This window comes from Molossus molossus, unplaced genomic scaffold, assembly GCF_014108415.1.
Source record: "Molossus molossus isolate mMolMol1 unplaced genomic scaffold, mMolMol1.p scaffold_m16_p_20, whole genome shotgun sequence".
NCBI classification, from domain to species: Eukaryota; Metazoa; Chordata; class Mammalia; order Chiroptera; family Molossidae; genus Molossus; species Molossus molossus.
The window spans coordinates 9,477,388-9,503,604 of NW_023425356.1; the positions used below are offsets into that span (position 1 = coordinate 9,477,388).

The window sequence follows — 26,217 nt, forward strand, 5'->3', positions numbered from 1 at the left end:
CTTGAGCGGAGGAAACCCGGGACTTCTCTGTCGCAGGTAGGCTAGAGACATACAAACGCACACAGCAGCTGCCATAGCACAAAATAAAGTGCAAAACTGCAAGGTCCCTACCTTTCACCCACAACGACGTGAACGGGTTAGGTTATGCCCCCAACACTCATTCTGCACAGGCACCCGGAAAAGACTTGGTTACCATGGCCACGCAGGACGCCATCCGGACAGCCCGCATTTTACCCTTGCGTAAGCACGCAAGCCCCACCCACACAGGTCCCCTAGCTCGGCAATCTGCTAGCCACTCCTAGTTGCGTTCGGCGCTCGCCGCCCTGCCCTTGCGTCTGCGTACTACGGTTCCTACCCGTCGCTGCGGCCGGGATCGGGAAGTGTCAAGCGGGAGCTGGGTTTCCCGCCTTCGCTCCTGCCACCGCTGATCCCAGACCTCCTAGCCAGGCCCAGGCCCAGTCGCCATGACGAACGGTGAGAGCCAATGCCCAGAACGGAGGATGGGAGGGAAGGACGAGGGGAAACGTGGCAGGCGAGGCCGGGACTGACGTGGCTGTTCTCCCCGCCTCCTCCCGGCTCAGCCTTCTTGGCCTCTCTGGGTGCCCCTGATTCCTGTCCTCTAGACCCCTCCCCGGTTCCCCGGTCCCGTGCCGATGTAGAACCACAGTGCCTCTCATACCCACACCCCGCGTTCTCGGTCGCTACCCTGTGCTTTCCCTTCTCCCCTTCCTAGAAGTTCGTTCTGGCCCTACAAGCTTCTTGGAATGGCCACTCCAGGTTGAACTAATTAATGCCTTAGCTGCTAAAGTTTAGCACCTGGGGAAAGAGAGGCTCTTACCCCCTACGTTCTCTTACTTTCCGACGGTAGGCTCGTTATGGGAGCCAAGAAATCACAAAGGATCTCAAGCCCCACACTTTGAGGGGGTGACTGTAGAACCTAAAACAGTGTCGTCTTTTGAAAAAAATGCCGGGCAGCTTTCTCTTGTTAGATTCTAAAGTTCTGTTTGGATGATTCCATCTGGAGACCCTGGCTAGTGGTGGGTTTGGAGACTGTCTCTTCTCAATGATGAGGCAGTTGTCACGCTGTTTATCTGACTCAATTTTCCAGGCCTCTTCAAACACTTTATAGACATGATTTCCGAATTCTGGGGAAGGGCAGGAGGCTTTTATGGTCTTTAGAGTTAGCCTTACAGGAAAGAAGAGAAAGCCTCTTAGGCAGTATGATTTAAAGGGCACAGGAAAGCATTTCTCAAAAGTACCTTCTCCAGCCCAGCAGGTGTGGCTCAGTGGTTGAGCATTGACCCATGCACCAAGAGGTCTCAGGTTCGATTCCCGGTCAGGGCATATTCCCAGGTTGTGGGCCCCATCCCCAGGAGGGGGCATGCAGGTGGTGGCCAATCGATGTTCTCTTTCATCGATGTTTTCATCTCTCTCTCCCTCTCCTTTTCTCTGTAAAGTTAATAAAGAAAATATTTTTTAATAAAAAAAAGTACCTTCTCCATAGCCAGACACCAAAGACTCAAATTTCACATCGTGAATTTTGTCATTGACTGCAGTAACTTATGGGGGGGGGGGGGGACTAGCACATATAGGTATTGATCGTCATTAAAACTTAATGTGTATATTAATTTACTGAACTCTTTTGTGACACTTCCCTGTGAGAGTTTTACTGGAGGGACAAAAGGAGATAGACTGATCCAGAACTGGCAGAAGCTGCTTATGTAAATTATCTTTTTGGAGCTTTCTGAGCAGTCAGAGATCTGAGATTACTAGGCTAGGAGAAGGGACATCACCCAGAGCAAGAAATCATCTGAACCAGGAAGTAAGAGTAAGATAGATGTCTGACGCGTAATGATTACTGAGTAAACTCTAGTCCCCCTCCCCTTTTGTGGTTTGCTATCTCTTTTTGCAGTTAGGTGATTTATTGTGCTTACATGTACAAGAAATAGCTTGGTTTACATATATAAGAAATAGAATTGTTCAAAGTTTTCCCCCCACAATTCTTCCACTATGTTGAAATGTTGAAGCCTCAGAAAGATATATATCTTTTACAAGAATCTGTTGCTATTCTGGCAGAAATTTGGTTTGTAAGTAGAGTATCATGCATGAAGTATAAGACAAGCATAGGAAACTTGTCATATGGATTCTAACTTGCAATTTCCGTTAAGCTTCACTTTTTGCTTTAAAATGTTCTTCAACAAATGCATATCTGAGAGAGCTAAATATCTAGATCTTTTATCACATGAATGATTTATTTATTTATATTTTTATTATTTTTTGTTGTTGTTAATTCTCATTTTTTTTGTTAATCCTCATCCAAGGATATTTAAAAAAAATTTTTTTTTCTTTATTGATTTTAGAGAGGGAGGAAGGGAAAGGGAGAGAGAGATAGAAACATTGATGTGAGAAAGATACATCAATTGGTTGCCTCATGTATGCCAACTGGGGACCATGGAGGAACCTGCAACCCAGGTACGTGCCCTTGTATGTGCCTTTGACAAGTAGGTGCCCTGGCTGGTTTTGATCAGCAGTTAGAGCATCAGCCCGAGGACCAATGAGTTGCAAGTTCAGTTCCGGTCAAGGGCAGGTACATTGGTTGCAGTTGGTCCTGGCCCTAGTCAGGGTCATGTGGGAGGCAGCCAATGGATGTATTTCTCTCACATCGATGTTTCTCTCTCCCCCTCTCTCCCTCTACCTCAAACTCTTATCTGAACAAAAACGGAAAAATATCCCCGGGTAAGGATTAAAAAAAATTGGCCAGGGCATACATGAATGATTTATAATAAGAATGCTTAATTATCCCAACTGAGGGTCCAAGGATTCTTTTTCTTTTTGGTTCCCTGAGTGGGAATCGACCCAGCAACCTTTCAGTGCACAGGAGGATATTCAGCTAACTGAGCCACACCAGCCAGGGCAAGGCTCCAAGAATTCTTAGGACTCTCTCAACCTCTTGCCAGCACTGGCCATTCCTGGGAGTCCGAGTCCACGTAAAGTGATGCACTTTTCTCAGGATTTGTATTTCTTAAAAGGGGAGGGGAGGGGAGGGCAGGGCACAGTTAAATTATTGTAAGGGGGATGCCTATAAGCAACTTTTGGGAACAGTAAGGTAACCTTGCTAGTCCCAGGACCCTGGCTCCCTTATGTCAAGGGTTGGCACTGCCATTAAGGTTATCATCTTGATAGTATATCACACACTTTGCTCCTTGGAGTTCTCCAGTGGGATCACTTGTCCCAAAGTGATTAACACCAAAGCCTTTCTTTTCTTCCTGTAACAGTGTACTCCTTGGATGGGATTCTGGTGTTTGGTTTGCTCTTTGTTTGTACCTGTGCCTACTTCAAGAAAGTTCCTCGTCTCAAAACCTGGCTGCTATCAGAGAAGAAGGGAGTTTGGGGTGTGTTTTACAAAGGTAAGAGCATATCTGCACAGGAAGAGAAGCTTGCTATCTCTGGACAGTGAGCTGCTACAAAGTGAGGGTGAGATAGGTTAGGATTATATTTGGTTCCACTTCTACATAATTGTTTATTTTAGCATCAAAGTAATTTTAATACTCTCCACGGAAGACAAGTATATAAATTAAATTATTTTAGACTGGACTGGAATTATTGGGAAGAATAGTTTACTGATGAAAAATTTTTCTGAATTTCTGGAAAGAATATATTGGGATCTTTTAAATATTTTTTCTTGCCCTGGCCAGTTTGGCTCTGTGGTTGGAGCGTCGGCCTGTGGACCAGAGTGTGTCGGGTTCAGTTCCCGCTAAGGGCATGTACCTCGGTTGCAGTTTGTCCCTGCTTGGGGTCAAGTGGGTGGCGACCAGTCGATGCGTCTCTCTCACATCGATGTTTCTCTCTCTGTCTTTCCCCCCTCTCCCTCCCACTCTATCTGAAGATAAATGCAAAAAAAAAAAAATATATATATATATATATATTTTTTTTTTTTTTCTTTATTGATTTTAGAGAGGAAGGGAGAGGGAGAGAGAGAAAAAAACATTGATGAGAGAAAACATCAATTGGCTGCATCCTGCATGCCCCACAATGAGGATTGGGCCCACAACCTGGGCACGTGCTTTGACTGGAAATTAAATTGGCGACCTCTTGGTGTATGGGTCGATGCTCAACCACTGAGCGACACCAGCCGGGCAGAGTTTTTTAAGTTTTGATTTTATTAACACAAATGCTTTTTTACTTTTTATTTTGGGTACCTTCATCTGGAATCCTAACTACCCAAGTCTGTTTGCAAAATAGGGCAAAATATAAACAAATGGTATATTCACCTTAAACCTAGGGTAGTATTTTTTTTTATTTATTTTTTCTTTATTTTTAGAGAGAGAGGAAGGGAGAAGGGAGAAAGAGAGATAGAAAGATTGATGAGAGAGAGCATGCCTCCTGTGTGCCCACCACTGGGGATCTGGCCCACAACCTGGGCATGTGCCCTGACCGGGAATCGAACCGGCAACCTCCCGGTGCATGGGTCGATGCTCAACCACTGAGCCACACTAGCCAGGCCTAGGGTAGTATTTAAATACATCCTCAAGCCCTGGCCGGTTTGGCTCAGCGGTTGGAGCGTTGGCCTGCGGTACAGAGAGACCCGGGTTCGGTTTCCGCTAAAGGCACGTACCTCGGTTGCAGTTTGTCCCCGGCCCTGGTTGGTCGTGCGGGTGGCAGCCACTCGATGTGTCCCTTCACATCGATGTTTCTCTCTCTCTCTCCCTCCCGCTCTATCTGAACAAAAATAAATAAATAAATAAATACATCCTCAAGTGGATTCTTGAGACCTTTGGTAGGTCTCTTCATCTGTGACTAGAGATTTCAAAATATCACCTTGAAGGTGAAGACTTACGTGAAGGGCAGGCTCTGATTTCTTTTCTCTTTTTACTTTTGTCTGCTAGCTGCTGTGATTGGAACCAGGCTGCATGCTGCTGTGGCAATCACCTGCGTCGTAATGGCCTTTTATGTCCTCTTTATAAAATGAATTCCAAAGCATCCATGTCATCAACTGCCAACCAAGGGGACAAGGGTGAAGAACCTGTTGGGGGCCTGGGCCCAGCGTAGGAGAGTTCAGCCAAAATCATCAAAGTTCCCAGGATGACACCACAGTATCTGCCCCTCCCATATATGGGGAAAACTCATGGTTGCAAACATTATTTATGCTTCAGGGGACTCAAGAAAGCCATTTTCCTTAAATCAGTTCTCGGCAGACAGCATATAATGTCCAGATAAAGTACACCCCTGGGTGATAACATTACATACCTCCTGCTTAAAAACCTACCACCTATTTTGTTCTCAGCCCTTGTCAGGATCTTTTCAAACCAAGGCTCATTAGGAAAGGACATAGCTGTGTTCAGATCTCTTACGAGGAGATACTTTTCAGGAGATACTTCTCTTAGAAGGAGATATTTAAATTTGGCAAATTGGAGGGGGGTGGGAAACAGGAGTTGTACAATGCCAAGACATTTTTTGGCTTTGGAAATTTATCTTTCATATATCCATCTGGCAACATAAGAGAACATATGAAATCTCTGTGCTGGGAGCTGGAGAGTTGTCAAGATAATCTGGGCCTACATAAGATTTAGGAGTTATGTGTCTGTGATGAGACCAGAAAGCAATAACTCAGACAAGAAAAAAATGTTGTATTTACCAGTATCCCCAAAAGGAAACTTCACCCCATCAAATGGTATATGAAAATGAATCTACTGTCTCTATTTTCCTAAAGCCTTTTTATATTTTCTAAATTACTGAGAACTAAATACTGTTACTCAGTTTTAAAGCCACCACTAGGGAAAAGAGAAACGATTGAAGAAATAATTGTTTAATATATTTGCAGCTAGAGTAGGAAAAACAAATCTAGTATATTAGTTCATATACTAGTAAAGTTGTCTAGTATAAATTGTGATGTTAAATGGAAGTTTTATCATGTTATCCAAGATACAAATTTATTATTTGTTTAAATCTGGATTATTATGGCAGTTTTTAGTTGATTACTTGCTTTTCTTGGCCAACTTTTAATTTTTGTCATATTAAAATCTTCTTTAGCTATCCCTTGTAAATTCTGTATTATAAGAACATGAGAAGTTTGAATGAGTGAGAAATTGCTGATATTCATAGGCATATTTGGACAGTTCATAGAGCCCATGAATAAAATGAGGGTGACTCAACATTTGAAGGGAAGATTTCTTTATTCCCTCCTTATATCAGCAAAAGGATCGAATGTATTTTTGAAGCCTAGAACTTCTTTATTTTATAAAAAGTTGGTCTAAAATTATTGTAATTAGGTCTACCAGTTGAATTGTCCATGAGAATAAAACTTGACTGTGGACAGGTAGGTATGGTTGACCCCTGTGTGGCAGTAAATTGTCTTTTGTCTTACTCCAAAAGGAAAAAAGCTGCTCAGAAGTTGAGGGTTTCTCCAAGTATAGAAAGTCATCACATAAACACTACATGTCAAATCATCTCAGAGTTGTGGCTGTTATCTCTTCAGGAACTGGTCCACAGGGTAAAATTTCAATGATTCATATGCTTTCCATGGTCATTTCTGAGGATCTTTCACATGAGAGAAAGGAAAAGGACTGGAAAGGGTTAGACGCATGGGTGTGAGTTTGGGACCTATTGGCCAACGGGAGTGTTACTCCCTGGAAATACAGGTTCAGCATGTTTGCACTTGTTATTTTGTAGCTTTAAAGACTTGTTTTCTAATAGGGCTAATGTCTCTAAATTTGGTGCTTAGAGCTGTTTCATATATTAAACTAGTTCCATTTCACAGTTTCAGTTATTCAAACCAGTTTTTACAGCCTCCTGGGTGGGTCATCTTGACTCTTGAATTGTAATATTTTGATATATTTTCATTCCAGAATGTACCAAAAAGTGCACAGAGTGAAGACAATTTACAGCAAAAAATACAACTACACAGCTTATTTCATTTGACTTTATGTAAGAAGATAAGCAGAAACCTGTTTTAACTCATTACTTTGCTTGATGTGTCATTTTTTGACTGAAAATTATAGTTCTCTAAGACAGTCTTTTAGGAGTGGAAGAATGGGGATTGCAGTATCACCCCAGATTTAAACTGGCATCACCATAAACCCTGTATGCCAGGGTGGAATGAAGTCAGCTTTTTATAGTTAAAATACATTTTTTATTCACCATTGTCTGCACAAATCCTTGAAAATAAAATTTCTTTCCCTACTGTTTCTGTCCATTTCATTTGTCACATGCTGAATTTATTGAACTTTGTTCAATATTCCCTTGGGTCCTGACCATAGTATACCTTTTTAATTTAAATTAATACCATCATTCCTGTTAACACTTGTGATGCTCACCAAATGTATGATATAGTTCAGAATCTATTAGAGCTTTCTCTTTTGGGGGAGGGCCGATATATATATATATCAGCCTATACTGTATATATTTGAGGTGTATCAAGTAAGGTAGATGACACTTTTCAATGCATTTTACCAACTACTGCTATTAAAATGCAAGTATCATCTGCCCTTACCAGCCATAAACTTCATTCAAATCATCTTGTCAGGTTAACCAGGCACATACCTAGAAAACCCTTAAGCCAATAGGATTCTGACATATATTGAATACTTTCCCCTAGGTGTTTATTTCAAGTGCATGTTAGGGCTGGCAGAAGTATAAATTAGAACTTCACACATCTTTCTTCAATTTTTCTTTATTGATTTTAGAGAGAGGAAGGGAGAGGGAGAGAAATATTGATGAGAGAGAACATCGATTGGCCACCTGCTGCATGCCCCCCACTGGGGATTTGGCCCACTACCTGGGCATGTGCCCTGACTGGGAATCAAACCAGTGACCTCTTGGTACATGGGGTCGATGCGCAGCCACTGAACCACACCGGTAGGGCACAAATCATTTTCTACTAATCTCCGAAAGTTTTTTTTTTTAATCCTCACCCGAGGACATTTTTCCATTTTTTGTTCAGATAGAGTGGGGGAGAGAGAGAAACATCGATGTGAAAGGGACACATCGAATGGCTGCCACCCGCACAACCAACCAGGGCGGGGGACAAACTGCAACCGAGGTACATGCCCTTAGTGGGAACCAGACCCTGGTCTCTCTGGACCGTAGGTCGACGCTCTAACCGCTGAGCCAAACCGGCCAGGGCAAATCTCTAAAAGTTTTAGTTGTCTTCCCACATACACCTATTTCATTAAAAAAGATGAAACACATTAAAATTGTGCTGATTGTAAAAGGAGCTAATTCTACTTATATAATCACTTCTGTTTTTCACTTTACTCGTTCTGGAGTTTGAAAGTGTTATTTTAGTGGATATGAAAATAAATGAAGGTTCAGAAGAATGACTGCCATAGCATCAAGTGCTGGGGAGCAAGAGGGCTCTGTGAGGACAGGGATAAGCTGTCCTACCTAATCTAGTCTCACCTTTCCCTTTGGTAAAATGATCTTTGCCTTCTCCCTTGGGAGAAGGAACTAGGGAAACTGATGTAGGTAAAGACCAGGATTTGCCTTCTTCATGGGAAAGGAGTCATTCACCCATTACTGAGATTGAATCATCTTATATCCAGAACTTGGATCAAAGGTCAAAGAAAAACTACAGATATGGATATAAATACGTAGCTGCGCCCAGCCTGTGCGGCTCAATGGTTGAGCGTGGACCCATGCACCAAGAGGTCACCACTTTGATTCCCAGTCAGGGCACATGCCCAGGTTGTGGGCCAAATCCCCAGTGAGGGGCATGCAGGAGGCGGTCATCGATATTTCTATCTCTCGTTCCTTCTTCCTTCCTCTCTAAAATAAAGAAAAAAAAGTGGTTAAAACAAATATATGTATATATAGCTTGCACAAAGTTCAAAAGAGCACCGCGATTCAGTTTTGTGGGCATTTGTCCCACCTGTCCCTACAACATGGTTTCCCCTCCGAGCCAGGCGAGGGCAGCAAAGGGTGCTCTGGACTAGGGCCTATGCTCGGTGGTTCCTCCCAGAATCCTCCGAGGGGGCAGAGGGTTTAAGAGGGAGGGCGGACTTCCGCTCCCGCACTGGAGGGAGAGCGGCCTGGGGTGTGGGTGTTGTGTGCTGTGTTGCAGAGTCGCATGGACGACACGTGCGGGCCGAGTGTGTGAGTGGACGCGTGAATGTGAGCGTGCGTGGGGCGTGCAAGGCGGGTGCGTGACCCCCCCCTACGCCATTGCCCTCGCTTACACTTTGATCTTATTTGATCGGGTTGTGACTCCAGCCCGCCGGGCCGACCCGAGATGAAAAGCTCCCCTCCTGCGAAGCCCCTTCCTCGGGGCGCTGTGCAGAGAGGCCCCGTGGGTGGCGGCAGCGCCGCGGTCCCGGAGCCAATCCTACGGGACCCGGTGCTCAGAAGTGATGAATTGATCAGATAGACGAGGCCGGGCTTGTCCCGGGCCGCTGATTATCGAGGCGATTCTGATCTGAGCCCGGCCCGGGGCACGGCGGACCGTGGTGTGAGGCTGACGCGTTAGCGGTCAGCAGTGGGCCCCAGGGCGGAGGGTGGTTAAGGCCCGCGGAGCGGAAGCTGGAAGGGGACCGAGGCTTTGTTCTTCCCCAGCTTCTTCCCTTTTTTTTTCTTTGGGCCCGCCTTTTGAGTACTGTGTGGTACCAACAGTACTGCACCTGGCCTAAAGGCACTCTACAGCGTCTGCTGCTAAGGGATATAGGGTGTGTGTGTGTGTGTGTATGTCTCTATATGTATATAGTTCTCCGTAGGAACTTGGGGAATAAGAATTCAGATTCCAGCCCCGGGTGGTGTGGCTCAGTGGCTGAGCATGGACCTATGCACCAAGAGGTCGCATTCCCGGTCAGGGCACATGCCCAGGATATGGGCCCGATCCCCAGTGGGGGGCATGCAGGAGGCAGCCCATCAGATGTTTCTCTCTCCCTCTCCCTTCCTCTCTCTAACGGCAATAAAGAAAAATATATATTTTTAAAGAATTAGTTTCCAGGGACCCACCCCAGACTTACTGAACTAGAATTATCAGGGAAGTCTAGGAATATATATAATATTCACCCGAGGATATGTATTTACTGGTTTTGGAGAGAGAGAAACATCGATGGGTTGTCTCCTGTATGCACCCCAACCCAGGATTGAACCCGAAACTTCGGTATGTGCCCTGACCAGGATGATGCATGGGGCAAAGCTCCAATCAACTAAGCCACTTGGCCAGAGCTAGGAATCTATTTTTTTAAAGCCTCTGTGCCTGTATCACAGTAATCAGTTTTTTGATGTTCAGTATCAGCCTGTATGAGGTGACTAATCAGTGAGTCACCCCTCTCTGCCAATTTTAACAATTCTAAATAATGAGAACTGAAATTTCCTGTTGCTACCTGGCAGCAGGTACACTATCTGAATAGTGGGAGAGAGGCTGTGACTGGTGGTATTTAAGGACTCTGCACCCAGGTACCAGGAAGAAAGAAGCCTTTTCTTGTCTGAGTTATTCAACAATGCTTACGCTGTCCAGACTTAGAAATGGAAATTTGTCATACAATAATCTAGGCCTGCTGTTTCTTGCCCAATTTAATAGCAGGTTCCTGTGACTTGTAACTTTAGAAACCACATTAATGCATCATTTTTAGGTAGCTTCAAACCCAAGCACCAGATTGTTGGGCCATGTTTATAAGAATTGGGGGCAAACAGCAGCACAAACTGACACAAAGACAAGGGAATTGATTCCCAGCAAGAAGACAGTAGCATTTAGAGAAAACAATGGTAAAGAGGCAGGACCACGGAGATGGAGGTCTCCCCATGGAAAAGCAGAAGCCAGCCAATGACTAAATCCAGAGGTCGGAAATCTGTTAAGTGTGACATCAGTGTAAATATTAATGCTATGTAGAGCTATGAAAATTACAGTGATTGTAAGCTCATTAAGACAATGGGCTATCTTCATGTGTGTTTCCCCAACACTTATCTCTGACACAAAGGTTTGCAAGAAATAATAAATGTATGTATCTGTATGATTGGTATGACTCCAGTTTATAAAATATGAATACCTGCCTCCTGCCCGAAACTGGGCTGTTCTGTACTAAATCCTTGGAAATATGCCCAACAAGACTAGTTTCTGGAAGTTAGGAAACTTTTCTCCCATTTTTTAAAGTAGTCTGGTGTCTGTGGTTAAAAGATACTTCAGGCTTCATCTTGCACAATTCTTTTTAATGGAGGTGGGCAGCAGGATGTTCCACTATGATTAATTAATCCAGGAGCCTGTCATTAGGTGGAGAAGAAGCCACCATCATTCTTTCGCGAATAGCCTCTATTGGTGGCTGCAGTGTGAGGGGACACTGTGGAGAAAAGAGGGAGTGGGCTGTGAATTTCAGATCCTTTTGTCTTCTTGGGGGACCTGTAATCACCCATACAGTTATGGGTACTATAGAGAAGGTTCTTGTAACCGCTGGGGAACTAGTATATACAGGACAGATAGGAGGTAGCTATAGGTCTTCCACTCCCAGGTTTCTGCCTTTGCTGGGAATATTTGTCCCCTAGACCTAAGGCTGAGTTAGAGGCTTGGAAAAATTGAATTCATTCCATAGTCAGCAGTCCCTGATATTAGTCTTATCTGTGCCAACTTAATCTTTGCTGTTTTAAGACCCTCAGTTACCCTCCCCCCCCATGTTCCCACATGGCCAGTCACCTGAACTCTGATTCCTGGGGCCATTTAGAAAACTTGCACCACCCATCTGCCCTAACACTTACCTATGGACCCCTGGATGCTGTGGATGGAATCCCTCTTAGGGCTGATCCAGTGTTTAATAGCTTGGGAAGTGATGGGTGGTGGTGGAGGAGGGGGTAAAATTTCTCCATGGATCTTGATGATTCTAGATGATGGTGTGGGGAAAAACAGGGAAGAATGAAACCAAGCAGGAAAAAGGTGAGGAGGGAAAGAGTTATGTGCAACTTCAGTATAAAATAGCCAAAGGCCCCTTTTATCCCTGTGGAATTAACTGAAGATTAAACAATCTTGGAGGTTCTCTGTTCATTTCAGATAATAAAAATCAGAAAAAAAGTGTTAGTGAGGATATGGAGAAAAGGGAACCCTTGTGTACTGTTGGTGGGAATGCAGATTGGTGCAGACACCGTGGAAAGCAGTATGGGAGTTACTTCAAAAAAATTAAAAATGGAACTGTCATGACCCAGCAGTTCCACTTCTGGGAATTTATCCGAAGAAACCCAAAACACTAATTCGAGACTATATGGACCCCTATGTTCATTACAGTGTTATTTACAATAGCCAAGATTTGACAGCAGCCCAAGTGTCCCATCAGTATATGAGTGGATAAAACAGCTATGGTACATTTACACAATGGAATACTACTTGGCTGTAAAAAGGAAGTAAATTTTACCCTTTGCAACTGCATGGATGAATCCAGAGAACATTATGTTAAGTGAAATAAGCCAGTCAGAAAAAGACAAGTACCATATGATTTTGCTCATATGTGGAATCTAATGAACAAACTGAACTAACAAGCAAAATAGAGACAGACTCATGGAGAGCAGGCAGACAACACTTGGGGGTGTATAAAGAGATTGAGCAAAAAAACAAAACTCATGGACAACAGTGTGGTGACTTGGGGGGGGGGGAGGGGGCAGTGGAAGAGAGTATATTGGGGATAAATGGTGATAGAAAAAATATATATAATTCGGCCAGTGTGGCTCATTGGTTGAGCACTGACCCATGCACCAAGAGGTTGCTGGTTCGATTCCCGGTCAAGGCACATGCCCAGGTTGTGGGCTCAGTCCCCAGTGGGGGGTGTGTAGGAGGCGGCCAATCGATGTTTTCTCTCATACATGTTTCTATCTCTCCCTCTCCCTTCCTCTCTCTCTAAAATCAATAAAGAAACAGTAAAAACAAAAAAATAAAATAAAGGTAAAAATACAGAAATTATTTACAGGTACAGATGTAAATACAGAAATCTGTATACAAACAAGTACCTATTGATTTTTATTTCCCAGGTGGCACTTTACCTTATATGATTGGTGGTATTATCCTTAGGGTGGGGAGGCTCTACCTCCACCACTTACCCATGGGTATCCCGAGTGGTCTCCTGGTGTACTAGGATCTCACTTTTGTTCTTGAACGCCCCTGTGTGGTGGTTGTACATGACTGCTAAGCGGAAATCCAGATCATCCTTTGGTATCTACAGAGGAAGCCAAGCCCTCCAGGGTTAACTCTAGTCAAGTTCTGCCTCCATCTCTAGTGAAGTTCTGTTGGGTTCTACTCTTCCTCAAAAGCAGAGTGAACTGCTTGGTCAATGTGGCTCAGTGGATAAAGGGTGGACAAGTGCACTGAGGAGTAGTAGGTTTGATTCCCGGTCAAGGTCACATACCTAGGTTGCAGGTTCGATCCCTGGCCCCAGTCAGGGTGCATACGGGTGTAATTTAGTGGATTGAGCATTGCCCCATGGGCTGAGAGGTTCTGGTTCAATTCCCTGTCAAGGCACATGCCTGGGTTGTGGGCTTGATCCCCAGTAGGGGGCATGCAGTAGACGTTTCTCTCTCACACACATAGATGTTTTTCTCACTCTCTCTCTAAAAAAATCAATTAAAAAACATTTAAAAATGTATTTTTAAAGTAGAGTGCATCCCTTTTGGGCCTGGATCCACCAACTCCTTACACAGCAAACTGTACACAATAACTGTCAATATGGAATTGTCTCTCATAGTTAAGTCTAAGGAGTAGTGAGCTCTCTCTGTAGATATGAGAATCACTATACTGTCCCCAAGTTGGATTCAGTGGGCCTTATTCATGGTTATAGTCAATCTTTGTTTTAATAAGAGTGAGAAGTCTGGTGAGAAAATTATTTGCTTCAGATAATTGAGTGGAGCAGAACCCAAGCCTCTGACATCCAGAGACCAGATAAAGTGGTATTTGGTTTTAGATTTGGTAGGATCTTGGATTGGGAACAAAAGGAAAGATACTAAAGCAGTCAGGGCCAGACTACCTTTCAAAGAGGATATTAATGAGTCCTAATTGGAAGTAAAGAGAAATAGCATTTCAAGATTAGGTACCTCAGGTTCAAAAAAATAAGCATCCCGCCTCATGGAGGTGATCGTGGGAGTTGAGTTGAGCCGATTCCAGGGTTCCTGTTGCTGAGCAAGGTGAGTTGGGTTCTTATATGGCAGTATCTGCAAAAGGAAAACCACACGGGGACCTGGTTACCTGGTTACAGGTCCTTGCTGATATGGTAGCTTCAGTGACATCCATCCCTTCATCCTATTTTAATGGAATTTCAGAGCAACATCTGCAAAGAGAAGAACAATGTGAGGCACGACTCCCCAGGCTTTTGATCCTCCCAAGTCTTCAATCTTAGAACTGACAGAAAGGGGCCAGGAACATAGGGAAAGGGGTGGAGTAGGACAGTAGGGAGCAGATAGGAAAGATGGTGAGCTCAGGTTTAGATGTCCTGAGTTTGAGGAAAAGTTTAGACATCCTAATGCAATTAACAGGTAGAACATTGGAAGTGTGCAACTTGTTGGAGAGCTCAGGACTAGTAATTGAGATCTGGGGGTTGTCCACATGAAGTTGTGGTTGAAGCCTGCAAAAATGAGTGTGACCAAAAGGGAAGAAGTGGTTCGTGAGAGCACAATATTATAACTGGAAGAAGGGAAAGGACACTAAGAGGCAGTCAGGAGAGTGCAGTGTCTAAGCAGGTGAGAAAAATATTTCAGTAAACAGAGAAGGATCATTGTGACCAAAGGAATGTCAAAGAAAAAGTCCACTGAAACCCCTGCTGGGTGGCTCAGTTGGTTGGCACATCATCTCGTACACAAAAAGGTGGCAGGTTCCATTTCTGGTCAAGGAATATACCCCTATTTGATCCCTGATCAGGGCCCATGCAGGAGTCAACTGCTCAATGTAAGGAGTTTCAATCTCACATCAATGTTTCTCTGAAAATAAAAAATCCATTGGACAGTCAGTTCTCTAAATAAAACTCCATAAGCTGATTTATTCTTTACGTGTAAAATGCCATATTGTCCATCACTGTATCCCCAGTAACTAGCACAACCACCTAACACACGGTGTCCAAAAATGAAATACTGGTCGACTCAATGACTCAACTCCAGTGAGTACAACTACAGCCTAGTAGAAATCTCATCAATCTAACTGATGTTGGACCCCACCCTCTCCTCATATGTGTCAAAGCTCTGTGCAACTCAGCTCAATTAGACAGTAATTGAACAGTATGTACCAGGCACTGTGCTATCACCAAGAAAGATGAAAAGTGAAACAAGAAAACTACAAATACATATGATGCGAGCATAGGCAGCTCTCTTTCCATGCCTCAAAGGCTACATAAGCCTCATCATCTCCATCAGAAGAAGGATGCGATTGTCTCTCAACGAGAAAGTCAAGCATGAATGCTATCTTCATTTCCAGTTTTCTTCCATCTCAGAGAAAGGGAAGTCCCTTGTACTCAAGAATAACCCCTTCCCCCTGAACTCAGCCCTTCCTTGTGCCTCAGAGACCTGCACCATGCTGGCATTCCTTGGACCCAGCTTCTCTCTCATTCCTTTATAACCATCTAATTACCACTCTATCGTCTTCCTTACAGAGACAGACTTTTTCAGGAATCGTCATTTACTATTTTCACTTCCTCCTCCTTCCCATCCCCTCTGCAGTCTATCTTCTGCCCCAAGCACCCACTGAAACCACTCTAGCTGGTGACCAATGATCTTTGTGGCTAGATCAGGTGGATCTTTCCAGACCTGATCTTATCTGACCTCTGCAGTTTTTAGCACCATGATTCTGATTCTCTCCACCCTCTGTGGGTCCAGCTCCTCCAGTTTTCCTCCTGCCTTTAACTGTTACTTCTCAGCTCAGTTTTCCTTCTCTGCTCCTTCCTTAGACAGTGGCATTCCCTAGGGGTTTCGTTTCTGCTTTCCTTACTCTCACATTTGCTGGATAAGCTCATCCCTTCCCATGGCTTCAACCACCATATGGATACTGTGGCTTCCGAGTGTACATCTTCAACCCAGAACTATCAACCACACTACCCACTATTCATCCCCATTTAAATGTCCCACAGGCACCACAAAAGTGACATCTATATAATTGATCTGAACATCTTTTTCCCTAAACCTGCTTCCCCTGGATGCCTCATTCAGTAAATGGTATCAATTAATTCCACAGAAACCTAAGCGTTACCCTAGATTTAGCCACTCTCTTGGGCTCATATCCAGTCAGCCACCAAGTCCCATCAGTGCTTCCCTTTGCATCTCGCTCACATCTGCACCCGATCACCATCCCCTGCATCACGGCTTTAGGTCCATTATTCGTCCTCCTGGAGACTGCTTCCTCTTGAGGCTCCTGCCTTCCAGCTGATCCTTCTTGTCTCGCTCCCCCTCTATCCAATCCACTGCCACTTGTGCTTTCTAGAACATCCATCTACTGTGTCACTCCAGTGCTTAAAACCCAATATGATTCCCAGCACCTCCAGGATGAAATTCTAGCTCACTAGCATGGTGGACATAGCACACCCAGCCCAGTATGGTCACTTATCCAGGTTCTGTTCTTTCTACTTCTCCACCTCACACCGACACTCCAGACATTCTGGACTCTGATCCCCAAACAGGTCATCCTTTCTCTCCTTTCCAGGTGTATGTGCACCTGCTGCTTCCTTTGTCTTGTTCACAACCAATGTCTGGTTCCTGTTTCCTTCTTCTTAACTCAACATTTCACCTCTTCCCTCAGCTGGCCCAGATCACTCATATTTCTGTGTCAAAACTCACCCGCTCTGGAAAGCTTTCCTTTTAGCTTCCAGTTCTCCTGACACGCTACATACAACTGTCACCACACATGTGCTATGGTGCTAGCATTTTTGCTGTTGCTGTTGTCAGTCTGGCTTTTCTAATAAAGTTTCTTTAGAGCAGGTGCTATATCCAATTTATCTATATATCCTTAGTGTTTAGTGGTGCCTGGCATATAGTACATAATAAATGTTGAATAAACAAAGAGAAACTCTCTTTTATTATTAAGCCACAATGGCTATTTAATTCACCTTATTTTGCACCACTTCAAACATCCAAGACATTTCTATTAGAAAAAGGATCATCTAAATTCCCAAACCGCTGACACACATACACAAACACATTCCAGCATTAACCAGAAGACAAAAACGGTGTGAAGACCATGTATAAAGGAAAAAATTTTTTTTTAAAAAAGCATCTCTGAAACGTTAGCAGACCTGAATATGGGGATATGGAGACAGGTAGAAAACAAATTCCCTCAGTACCTCAGTATCTTCACCAGAGTTAAAATTTAAGTTACCATCTCTGCCCCTCCCCCAACAGAAAGAAGTGTGCCATCGGTCCTGCTAGGACTTTGCGAGAGAAACCACAGTACCTTGGAAGCCCTCGGTTTCCCCAAGTAGGAATCATCGTTATTCAGCATAGGCTGCTGGAAAGGGTCTCGGGTGGGAGGCATGGTAAAATGGTCAACGAGATAAATAAGCTCTTAGGAGGGATGGGAGGCCGGCGCAGCCGCACACAACCTTGCGCGCGTAGATCCGGAGTGCCAATTGTTTGGAACGGCCACTTTCGGTTGCCAGGCAACTGCCCCACCATCTATGACAGGTGAATTCCCGTCAAGAAGAGCGCCACCTGGCGGTCCAACGTGGGAGGCCCCTTGGGAGGAAGCTACTTGGAACACAGGGAAAGCGCCACTGAGTATACACCCAGGAGCCCTGGATTTACACTCCCAAACATTAGGTGAAAAAACAGAGGCCTTCCGGCGTGCGAGACTAATACAAAAGACTTCAGTTGGCTAAAGGAATCCAAAAAGATGACCCAGAAATTTCCTTCTCTCTGGCATCTAATAAAAGGATTTTTCAAAACAATGAGAGAATGGGGATGTCCACAGACGGAAGAACCCACATGTCGTGCTTGGCAAATTGCCGGCTAAGCAAGCTCTCCTTGCTTAAACCCGGTTTAACTTTATGAGTCTCAAGGTTTTGCATCAAGCCAGTTGTAAAGGTCCGGATGGATGAGCAGGGATGGAAGTAAGCTCCCCAGAAGCCTTTGCAGTAGGTAACATCTTCTAGGCCACTCTTGTAGGCTATAATTTCTAAAAGAGAGATGACGTCCCAATCTTCTTTCTAGCGCTTTACATACCGGAGGTGCTTAGTTCAGTACTGTCGAGCGCCACATCTGCAGAATCAGAGATGCTCATGAATAGTCCATGGTCCGAAAGGGCAGTAGAAAATTTGAATTTGGTGGCAATGGCTCAGAGATGCTTCCACTGGTTCTTTACACGAGCCCTGTGCCCGCCCGTTGGGCCGGTTACAGACCCCTGGCACGCGCATTTACATGCGGCGCGCACCAGCGGCGACGGCTGCCATGGCGACCGGCAGGTGAGCGGCAGAGCATCGCGTGGTCCCTGCCCCACCCGCGCGGAGGGAAAGAGAAGGCGGTTGACCAGACGACGTGGGTAGGAGGAGACGAGGAAGGAGGGAGGAGGAAGGATGGGCGGCCTTGGCGGAGCCGCCCGGAGGTGACTGAAGTGCGCCCAGCCCCCTGCATCCTCCCCCTGTGAACCTCCCTCCCCTTTTCTCCGCCTTCTGCCCGCGGTAGCAGCAGCCGCAGCACCTGAGCGCTGCTGCCGTCTGCTCTGGACAACGTTATGGCTGATGCTGGGCGCAGCTTCCATCCCTCTGCCAGAGGCAGAGGCAGAACTGAGTGGCGCGCGCTACGGCTTCTGCGGTTGCTGCTCTGGGTTGGGACCGCCTTTCAGGTGATCCAGGGAGCGGAACCAGAGCTTCACGCCTGCAAAGAGGTACTGTCCTCCCCGACCTGACCCCACTTTGGTCAGAAAAATCGTGGATCCCGGCGGAGACCTTGGGGACCTAGGCACAGACAGTTTCAGAGGCCACGGAGTTTAGGTTTATTTGGTGATGGGGCGGGGAGGGGGGTGGAGAGGAGCAGACTGGAGTCATGGAGAGGCCAGTCTGCTGGAGGACACGCAGCTGAGCTCAGGGAGAAGGGTCCACCATCTGGGACCTGGGTTCCTGGACTTTGTAAAAAGGGAAGAAGACATGGGTTCCTTTCCAGCTGGGATGAAATTACCTTAAAAGTGGTTGAGAACAAAAGCTTATATATGTACAGAGGGGTAAAATAGGAAGTGAGAAAGGGGAGACGTGAGACAAGAAAGAAGGCAGGCCAGAGGAAAGGAGTGGAGTGGGAATCCTTGTGCTTTTATCATGGCTTCAGAGGAGTGTGAAAGCTGGGAGACGTGTGAGAGGGACGAAAGGTCCCACACCTCTCCCTCGTCCTTATCAAACATCCAGTCACCTTGCAGATCCTCTTTATAGCTTTGCTTCCCCCCTGCACTTTGCTTAGTGTTCCTAATAGCACATGGCCCACCTTTGACCAGACTGTGAGTTCTGTAGTATCTTACTTTCCGCTAATCTTTACTTTCCTTCTCTGACTTCTGCTGACATGTCATAAGTCTTTTTTAAGGTGTTGCTAAAATGTTGTCAAAATAATTCAGACAATAGTGAAAGCCTTCCAGCCAAAAAGGCCTTTTGAACATTCTTTTAGGGGAGATATAAAAAGATATTATGGAGTAACAAAACTCAGTCATCTCTATAGTATTGAAATAACAATATTTGGTCGTGCTCTGAGAAACTTTTTTTAACCATATGTCAGAGGCAGCAACAAATATAAGAACTTCATAGGGGAAGGCAAAACAAAAGTTGTTCTGTTATTTCTGAGAAATGTGAAAGACTTCATAATATATCAAGGGTCTAGCCCTGTAATTCCAAATGTCATTCTTGTCTAAGGTTTTGAAAGGTTAAAAAATATATATATATTTATTTATTAATATATAAATATATATATATTTTAATCCTCATCTGAGAACATTTTTTGCATTTATCTCCAGATAGAGTGGGAGGGAGAAAGAGGAAGGAAAAGAGAGAGAGAAACATCGAAGTGAGAGAGTCACATCGACTGATTGCCACCCACACAACCCCACCTGGGGCCAGGGACAAACTGCAACCAAGGTACATGCCCTTAGCGGGAACCGAACCCAGGCCTCTGGTCTGTGGGCTGATGCTCTAACCGTTGAGCCAAACCAGCCAGGGTGAAAGGTTGAAATATTTTTGTTGTTGTTATTATTCCACTTATTTATGCATTTATTGATTGCTTCTTTTTTTTTTTTTTTTTATCCTCACCCGAGGATATTTTCCATTTTTTGTACAGATAGAGTGGGAGGGAGAGAGAGGAAGGGGAGAGAGAGAGAGAAACATCGACGTGAAGGGACACATCGAGTGGCTGCCACCCGCACGACCAACCAGGGCCAGGGACAAACTGCAACCGAAGTACGTGCCCTTAGCGGGAACCGAACCCAGGTCTCTCCGGACCGCAGGCTGATGCTCTAACCACTGAGCAAAACTGGCCAGGGCTATTGATTGCTTCTTGTATGTGCCCTGAGAGAGGATCAAAATATATTTTTTAAGTTATCAGTGTTAACTGGATAGCAACCACAAACCCACTCCGTGTGGAAATATATTATAGTGTTCTAGCCATAGACTGTCTACAACATAACAGATCATGAAGAAGTAGCGAGGGAGAGAATTTTTGTCTGGTACACATGTTTGACTTCATTCATGAATATGACACAAGTAAGTGAGACCAGTTAGTGGGACTTTTGAAAACTTTTATCCTTCCCAATGACTATCTGCCTTGAGCCATCAGCATTTCCACCCGGCCACTTTATGACTTGTTTAAAGATGGCTGGGAACAGGATGATTTTGTCAGTGACTGTGGCTTACTGGCCTTGGTGGCTCATGGTCTCTAACCAACTAAGACAAACAGTTCCAACAAGCCCACTTGCTTAAGACTCCAATATGGGACTCTCTATTGTGGAAGGTAAGAATCTTACAGTTCAACTGCCACTTTTTGTTGAGATCTTTGTCAACTGTGTAAAATGTGAGACATTGAAAAAACTTAACACTTTGTATCATCTTAGTTTGGAAGGAGGGAAGAATATTGATATCAGAGAACTCTAACTTGGTTACAAATTTTGCCTTTAGTCCTTCTTAAATGACTGACATTTGCCTAAGCAAATGATCTTGCCATAGAGAGTGAGCTTAAGGCTGTGAAAAGCTGTGGAACTCAACATTTCAGCATTCCAGTCACTGGCTGTCATTTCCCACACATTTACAGTATTTGGATCTGTAGAATGGGTATTTTAGTAACACCCACTTCAAAAAGGATTGCTTTGAGGATTAAAAGGAAAATACAAATAAAACACAAATTAGAGTTACCTAACCCCTTCCCCATTCAGTTTCTTTACCATTAGATCCACACCCCAGGCCGGAGTGAAAGTGGCTCCGGACTCATGCTCATTAGTCATGGGATTCAACTAGTCCTATTTACACTCCTTGAGCAAACAGTGGCAGCAGAGCGCCCTCAACTTCAAAACAATAAGGAAGCGAATAAACCCATTATTATAATATTCTTCATTTGGCAATATGAACTGACCCAACAAGGTTCTGGGCTTCCAACCCTAAATGGTGAAAAACCAATTCAGGGTAGACTAGCCATTCTCTCTTCTATATCTGCACATGAATTTCTTATGAGTCTGTGTTCGGTGTTAAAAGCCGGGACTCTCACCAGGCCAAGGTCGACCCTAATGATAACAATGCTGTTCCAGCCTTATTTCTGAAACCCGAGGCATCACTTTGGATCTCAGCAGGGAACACAGAGGTTTGGCATGTGGCCTAAACCTTTTTTTTTTTCACTTCTTAGAACGGGGAGTTCTAGATTGCCAAACTTGAGCTCTCGGGCTTGGCATTCCTGTCAGGTTTTCCAGTCATCAGGGTCACCAGTGGAACTACCTCCTATATGGAGTTTGTCTTCGTGGATCATTTCTTTAGCCCTGTGCTGGCCCAGGCTGAGTGCTGACTGAGAGCCAAAGGACTGACCATTTCCTATAGCATGATGAACCCAAATCAAATAAGAGAGAAGCGGAAAACTGCCTTTAACAGATCTGCCTGGTCCTGAGGCTCCAGTGCTAATTGCCCCCAAGGGGACTTCCCAGTCTACACTGAAAAAACCCATGGGGTTCGGGTTCGGGTTAGCCAGACATAGATTGGAATAAAATTTGTTGAATGAGTGATGACTCTCCCTTTTAGTAAGGATGCTACTTTGAGCAAGTTAATTAACTTCTGACAGCCTCAGATTCCTGATCTGTAAAATGGGAATGGTAACACCTCTCTCATAGGGCTGTTGTGAGAATTAAATTAAATTAGATAACATGTAAAGTGCCTAGTACATCATAGCCTTGACATGTCATAGGTGCATAAGAAATACTGGTAGGCAGAAAAGGTAAGTATTACAAATAATGACATATAAATGACAAGATAAGGTGAACTTGTGGTAAACAATGTAGGAGTGGCAAGATAAGAGGTTGCTAGGAGCAGAGGAAAACTCATTTACACAGTTGGCCCTTGGCCTGGAATAATCAGTAGAACTTAATGGGCAGAGATGGAGAAAGGGTGCTTTCTAGATAGAGGGAGGAGCCTGAGGAAAGGCCCACAGGCAGAAAATAAAAAAGAACCTGAGAAATGCAAGAAGACCAGGTGGCTGAAATGTGGGCTAGGTATAGGGTACACTAGAAATCAAGGTTGGAAAGTCAGAAACCAAGTGGAGAATCCTGAAGGATTTCCAGCAGAGACAGCAGCCTGCTGAGAGCGGATTAGCATGAGCATGAAGTAAACTCCGCTGAGGCAGGCCAGAGGCTGAGAGCAGAGAGATGGGGGCAAGGAAACCAGGTCAGAAGATGTTATTGAGGTCAAGGAGAAGGTTAACAAAGGGACTACTATGGGATGGTGGCAGTTGGATAAGTGGGAAAGTGTAGATATGAAAAATATGCTGAAGGCAGAGGTTAGAGGATCTGGCAACTGACTGAAGTGTAGGGTGATGGAGAGGTGAGCCACGGATCTTTGCCAGGATTTTAGAGTGGACAGTGGTAGGAGCTACTCTCCAGAATGCAGAAAAAAACAGCTTTGGGAGAACAGCGGCCGCCTTTTCCAGTCCTGACTTCCCTGGGAGCAGCTCCTGTGAATGGGAGGTCCTGAGACTGTGGTACACTACCTCACCGCATGATCATAGCTCCTAGACTTTGATAGTTCCTTCTGGTTTTGTTCTAACACATTATTCAAGGTTTGAACTCCACGGGGAAACGGGTAGATCTAGAAAACATTCAGAACCCCTGAGCTTTCAGAAAATGTTTCACCAAAAGCATAAGATTTAAAAATGATTCCTTGAGAACCGCCAATGTTGGATGTTTAGAACATCCTTCCTATTTGGTGAAGAGAGAAAATTAAAATTCTCCAGTTGTCATGAAGTACATATAGGGTAGCAAGATGCACTGTTTTTTTGTGTTGTTTTTTTTTAATCCTCACCCGAGGACACTCTTGCATGTATCTTCAGATAGAGCAGGAGGGAGAGAGGGAGGAAGAGAGAGAGAACCATTGATGTGAGAGAGACACATCGAGTGGCTGCCACCCACATTACCCCAACCAGGGCCGGGAACAAACTGCAACCGAGGCACATGCCCTTAGTGGGAACTCAACCCAGGTCTCTCCAGTCTGCGGTCCGACACTCTAACCACTAAGGCAAACACGCCAGGGAGCACTGTTTTTGTTTACTATCAATAAATGCTAAAGAATAATAGCTTCCTGAGATCTGAAAACATTGAAGAAGCCATTTTATCTATTCTCCTTTTTCAAGGGAAGAGTATACTAAAACTGAACAGACTGATAATTATCTGACTTTACTTAAAAAAAACAAACTTTGTCCAGCCAGTGTGGCTCACTGGTTGAGCGTCAACCCATGCTCCAACAGGTTGCCGGTTTGATTCCCAGTCAGGGCACATGCCCAGGTTGTGGGCCTGATCCCCGGGGGGGGGGGGGGGGTCGTGCAGGAAGAGGCCAATCGATGTTTCTATCTCTCTCTCCCTCTCACTTCCTCTTTCTGTAAAATCAATAAAGGAAAAAAAAACTTTAAAAGTGACAAAAGTGACACATGTTATTTGCAGAAAAATTGCAAAATATAGGTGAATGAAAAGAAAGTCGCCTGGCTGGTGTGGCTCACTGGTTGAGTGTCGACCATGCACCAAGAGGTTGCCAGTTCAATTCCCGGTCAGGACACATGCCCAGTTTGAGGGCCTAATCCCCAGTGGGGGCATGCAGGAGGTGGCTAATCGATGTTCTCTCTCATCGATGTTTCCATCTCTCTCTCTCCCTCTCCCTTCCTCTCTCTCTAAAATCAATAAAGAAAAAAAAATTAAAATAAAATTTAAAATAAAGTAGTAAAAATCACCTATAATCCTATCACTCTCTCATTAAAAAAAAAAAAAGAATCATTGTAAGCTTTTCTTTTGAGAGAGAGAGAAACATTGATGTGAGAAAGAAACATCGATTGGCTGCCTCTCATACCCACCCCCACCAGGGATCGAACCTGAATCCTAGGTATGTGTCCTGACTAGGAATGGAACCTGCAACCTTTTGGTGTACAGGAAGATGCTCCAATCAACTGAGACACCTGGCCAGGGCCACTCTACCATTTTTATGATTATATTTGCCAGAGAGAACCAGAAGGTGGTACAGAAGGTGGGGTATGGATAAAACTGGATAGGCTCAGTTCAATTTCCAGCTCTTCCACTCAGTAACTATGACCTTGGGAGAGTTATTTAATCCCCTTATGCTTCAGTTTTTTTATTATTAAAATGGGAACATTAGCCCTGGCCAGTTTGGCTCAGCATTTGAGCATTGGCCTGCTGACCAGAGAGTCCTGGGTTCGGTTCCCGCTAGGGGCACATACCAAAAAAAAAAAAAAAAGCTGTGGTACATATACACAATAAAATGGGAAGATTAAGAGAGTGCTCTGAATTACTATAGTATGACAGTTCGGTGAGTTAACACATGTATATTGCTTAGAATTGTTCCTGGTGCATAGTAAGTCTCAGTAAATGTTGACTATTATAGATTTTTAGTGGAAGTATAATGAACATAGTCTTATAGTGGTAAAAATTTAAAATTTAATGGTGGTAGGAGTCAGTTGAATTGAAAAGGAATAAAGAGTAGGTGGTGAAAGATATTTTGAGAAAAAAAGTGAGAGCGTTTGGTAAAGAAAGGCCAGAGAATGTAGCAGAAGAGTCTGGAGCTGTGCTGTTCTGGTATGGTTTCCGCCAGCCACCTGTGGCCGTTAGCACTTGAAATGTGGTGAATACAGTTGGGGATATGAAATTTTAATCTTTTAAATTTAATTTTTTTACATTGATTTTTTTTTTTTTTAAATATAGAATGGGCCCTGGCCGGTTTGGCTCAGCGGTTAGAGCGTCGGCCTGTGGTCCTGAGAGACCCGGGTTCGGTTCCCGCTAAGTGCATGTACCTCGGCTGCAGTTTATCCCTGGCCCTGGTCGGTTATGCGGGTGGCAGCCACTCGATGTATCCCTTTCACATCGATGTTTCTCTCTCTCTCTCTGTTCCTCTCTCTCCCTCCCACTCTACCTGAACAAAAAATGGAAAAATGTCCTCGGGTGAGGATAAAAAATATATATAGAGAGAGAGAGAATGGAAGGGAGAGAAGGAAAGAGAGCGAAAACAAACATTGATATGAGAGAGTCACATTGATTAGTTGCCTCCCTCATGTGTCCTGACCAGGGCCTGGGATTGAACCTACAACCCAGGTAGGCACCCTTGACCGGGGAATCAGCCCAAAACCCTTTGGTTAGAGGGCCAATGTCCTAACCAGCCAAACCAGACAAACCAGCCAAGGCTGATTTATAAAATTTTTAATTCATTAAAGTTTAAGTTACAATGGATACTCAGTTCCATTACTAAAAAACTATTACCTGTGTTTGTAACAACTTGGGTATGTGAGTCTACTTTCTTAACTACGTATTATGAGATCTAAATAGAGATCAAGTATTTCTGATGAAAGTTGAGTTGTGCTGTAAAGGGTAAAATCCTTGCCAGATTTGGACGACTTAGTACAGTAAATCCTCATGTAACGTCATTGATAGGTTTTTGAAAACTGCAACTTTAAGTGAAATGATGTATAAAGAAACCAGTTTTACCCTCTGCTCTTTGATAAGTATAAACAAGAGTTAAGTTTCTACTGGCATATTTCTGGTCACAAAAACATCACCAAAATTCTAAATAAAGACCCAAAACACTTCTAATATTAAACATTGAAATAAACCTGAGCTATACATATATT

At 44.3% G+C, this 26,217-nt stretch overlaps 3 protein-coding genes and 1 non-coding gene across 8 annotated transcripts in view; 3 read left to right on the forward strand and 1 right to left on the reverse strand.

Annotated features, from left to right (window-relative positions):
* Window positions 1–360: 360 nt before the first annotated feature.
* Window positions 361–7,171, forward strand: TMEM167B (transmembrane protein 167B). Of its 3 annotated transcripts, none has more exons than XM_036273629.1 (4): window positions 361–474; window positions 3,276–3,407; window positions 4,887–5,014; window positions 6,373–7,171. In XM_036273629.1, the coding sequence occupies exons 1-3, from the start codon at window positions 465–467 to the stop codon at window positions 4,967–4,969; spliced, it is 225 nt and encodes a 74-aa protein (XP_036129522.1). In that variant the 5' UTR covers window positions 361–464; the 3' UTR covers window positions 4,970–5,014; window positions 6,373–7,171. The 3 variants fall into 3 exon arrangements, with proteins under 3 accessions (XP_036129522.1, XP_036129523.1, XP_036129521.1); XM_036273630.1 differs by having other exon boundaries at window positions 6,846–7,171; XM_036273628.1 differs by having other exon boundaries at window positions 4,887–7,171.
* Window positions 7,172–9,005: 1,834 nt separating this feature from the next.
* LOC118638074 lies at window positions 9,006–9,413 on the forward strand. Its single transcript, XR_004961039.1, has one exon.
* A 1,693-nt stretch (window positions 9,414–11,106) lies between these two features.
* CUNH1orf194 (chromosome unknown C1orf194 homolog) lies at window positions 11,107–17,413 on the reverse strand. Its single transcript, XM_036272484.1, is given in 5 exon segments — window positions 11,107–11,273; window positions 11,686–11,797; window positions 12,999–13,127; window positions 13,999–14,115; window positions 17,333–17,413. Coding segments are annotated over 5 exon segments (510 nt in total). The 3' UTR covers window positions 11,107–11,202.
* Window positions 17,414–18,584: 1,171 nt separating this feature from the next.
* Window positions 18,585–26,217, forward strand: part of ELAPOR1 (endosome-lysosome associated apoptosis and autophagy regulator 1) — a 70,499-nt gene continuing 62,866 nt past the window's right edge. The window contains exon 1 of one of the 3 annotated variants that reach the window (XM_036272481.1): window positions 18,585–18,760. In XM_036272481.1, coding sequence (XP_036128374.1) covers window positions 18,608–18,760 — 153 coding nt within the window. In that variant the 5' untranslated portion in view covers window positions 18,585–18,607. The remainder of the gene's footprint in view (window positions 18,761–26,217) is intronic. The other 2 variants (XM_036272483.1, XM_036272482.1) reach the window with 2 other exon arrangements.